The 1,417-nt window shown below is 52.4% G+C and overlaps 1 protein-coding gene across 1 annotated transcript; it reads left to right on the top strand.

The window, feature by feature from the left end:
* Nucleotides 1-519: 519 nt before the first annotated feature.
* On the top strand, nt 520-1,170 carry LOC136533283 (uncharacterized). The gene has a single exon (XM_066525843.1). The coding sequence runs from the start codon at nt 647-649 to the stop codon at nt 905-907; it is 261 nt and encodes an 86-aa protein (XP_066381940.1). The 5' UTR covers nt 520-646; the 3' UTR covers nt 908-1,170.
* Nucleotides 1,171-1,417: the final 247 nt, after the last annotated feature.

The following is a 1,417-nucleotide window of genomic DNA, read 5'->3' on the forward strand; positions in this document are numbered from 1 at the left end:
TAACTTCATATTATAACCAAAAGGTACTGTACTTTGCACTCGTGAACTAAAAAGGTCACGTGCACATTTGACGCATATGGGCCGGCAGGCGGCAGCGCGTTCAATAACGAACAAGTCCACCACGGGCAGCACGCGGCAGCAGTCTAGCAGAGCTGAACAACGGTGCCCGAGAGCAGTTTCCACAACGTTTCTTTCTTCGTTCCTCCACTGACTGAACCCTCATTCTTCGGCCGCCGGGACGGACTCTCTCACCGGCCGGCACTGCACAATTTCCCCCGAACCTCACATAGTCACATGCTGGCTGGACTACGCGTGACATCGCGGAAATTCGGTTGGGTGGGGGTTTGGCTCGCAGCGGCAGCGGCAGCGGCAGCGCAGCTCGTTTTCAGCATCCGGACGGGGACGAGATAGCTTCCGCGCGGCCCAAGTAACCGAGATTCTCTCTGTCACTCTGCCAGTTTCCTTTCCTACCTTTCAGCTTGCTTGCCAAGTCTACGGCTCTACGGCCCCTGCTCCGCCCACCGCCCTCGGCTATAAATGCAGCGTGGCGAAGCTCAAGGCAGCCCGCAAGTCACGGAGAGCGCGCAAGCAGCTGAGCTACTTCAGGCAGCTTACAAGGAGAAAGACAGCTTGCTAAGAGATCGCGATGGCGTCCATGATGGGAGGAGACTTCGTGGAAGCGTACGTGCTCAAGAACGCCTACAAGGAGAAACTCCGGCGCATGGAGGCGGCCGAGGAGAAGAAGAGCAAGCAGGGCCCCGCGGAGAAGGAGAAGAAGGCCTCGGGCGGCGGCGGCGGCAGGGGAGGAGGAGGAGGAGGCCTTTTCGGGCTCCTGAAGAAGAAGGTGCACCCGAAAGCGGCCGCGTCGCCCATGGAGACGAGCAGCGCTGAAGAAGCCTCCTCTTGATTCAGCTCTCTCCATATTTGGTGTCATCAATGCCGGACGATCGGTCGTCGATCGTCGTAGACGAAGTACGAATTGTTAGAAGGACAGCTTGCAATTACGCAAGCAGTGCTTTTCTAGGATCGTGGACTCTTCGTTCTTTCTTTCTTTGTTGACGATCCAGCGTGTAACGAACTCGCTTCAGATCGATCATGTTGTTTCATTGGTCATTACTCAGTGTAAGTTACGTGAAATGGCAAAAAACGGCAAAAAGGAATGTAAAAATATTTTGTCGGGTACGACTGACTGTCAACTCTTTCCAAGCTAGTGGGTGTCTGCTGCCTCTGCTTGACTCCGTAATTTACTCTTCAATCTTCTTCGTTGGCCAAGCGCCCAGGCCATAATATAATTAACTTCGGCTAGAATATTGTTTTCCGTAGGTGAAATGCGATAATTAAATATTTTTCATATTAACGTCCAAGTTATGCAAAGTTAAATTCTGGGCAAGTTTTCCTCTTCTTTTATAAATAGAAA

Source organism: Miscanthus floridulus, unplaced genomic scaffold, assembly GCF_019320115.1.
Source record: "Miscanthus floridulus cultivar M001 unplaced genomic scaffold, ASM1932011v1 fs_837_1_2, whole genome shotgun sequence".
NCBI lineage: Eukaryota > Viridiplantae > Streptophyta > Magnoliopsida > Poales > Poaceae > Miscanthus > Miscanthus floridulus.

Coding starts and splice junctions, on each gene's coding strand:
- LOC136533283 (XM_066525843.1), top strand. CDS start 647: ATGGCGTCCATGATGGGAGGAGACTTCGTGGAAGCGTACGTGCTCAAG.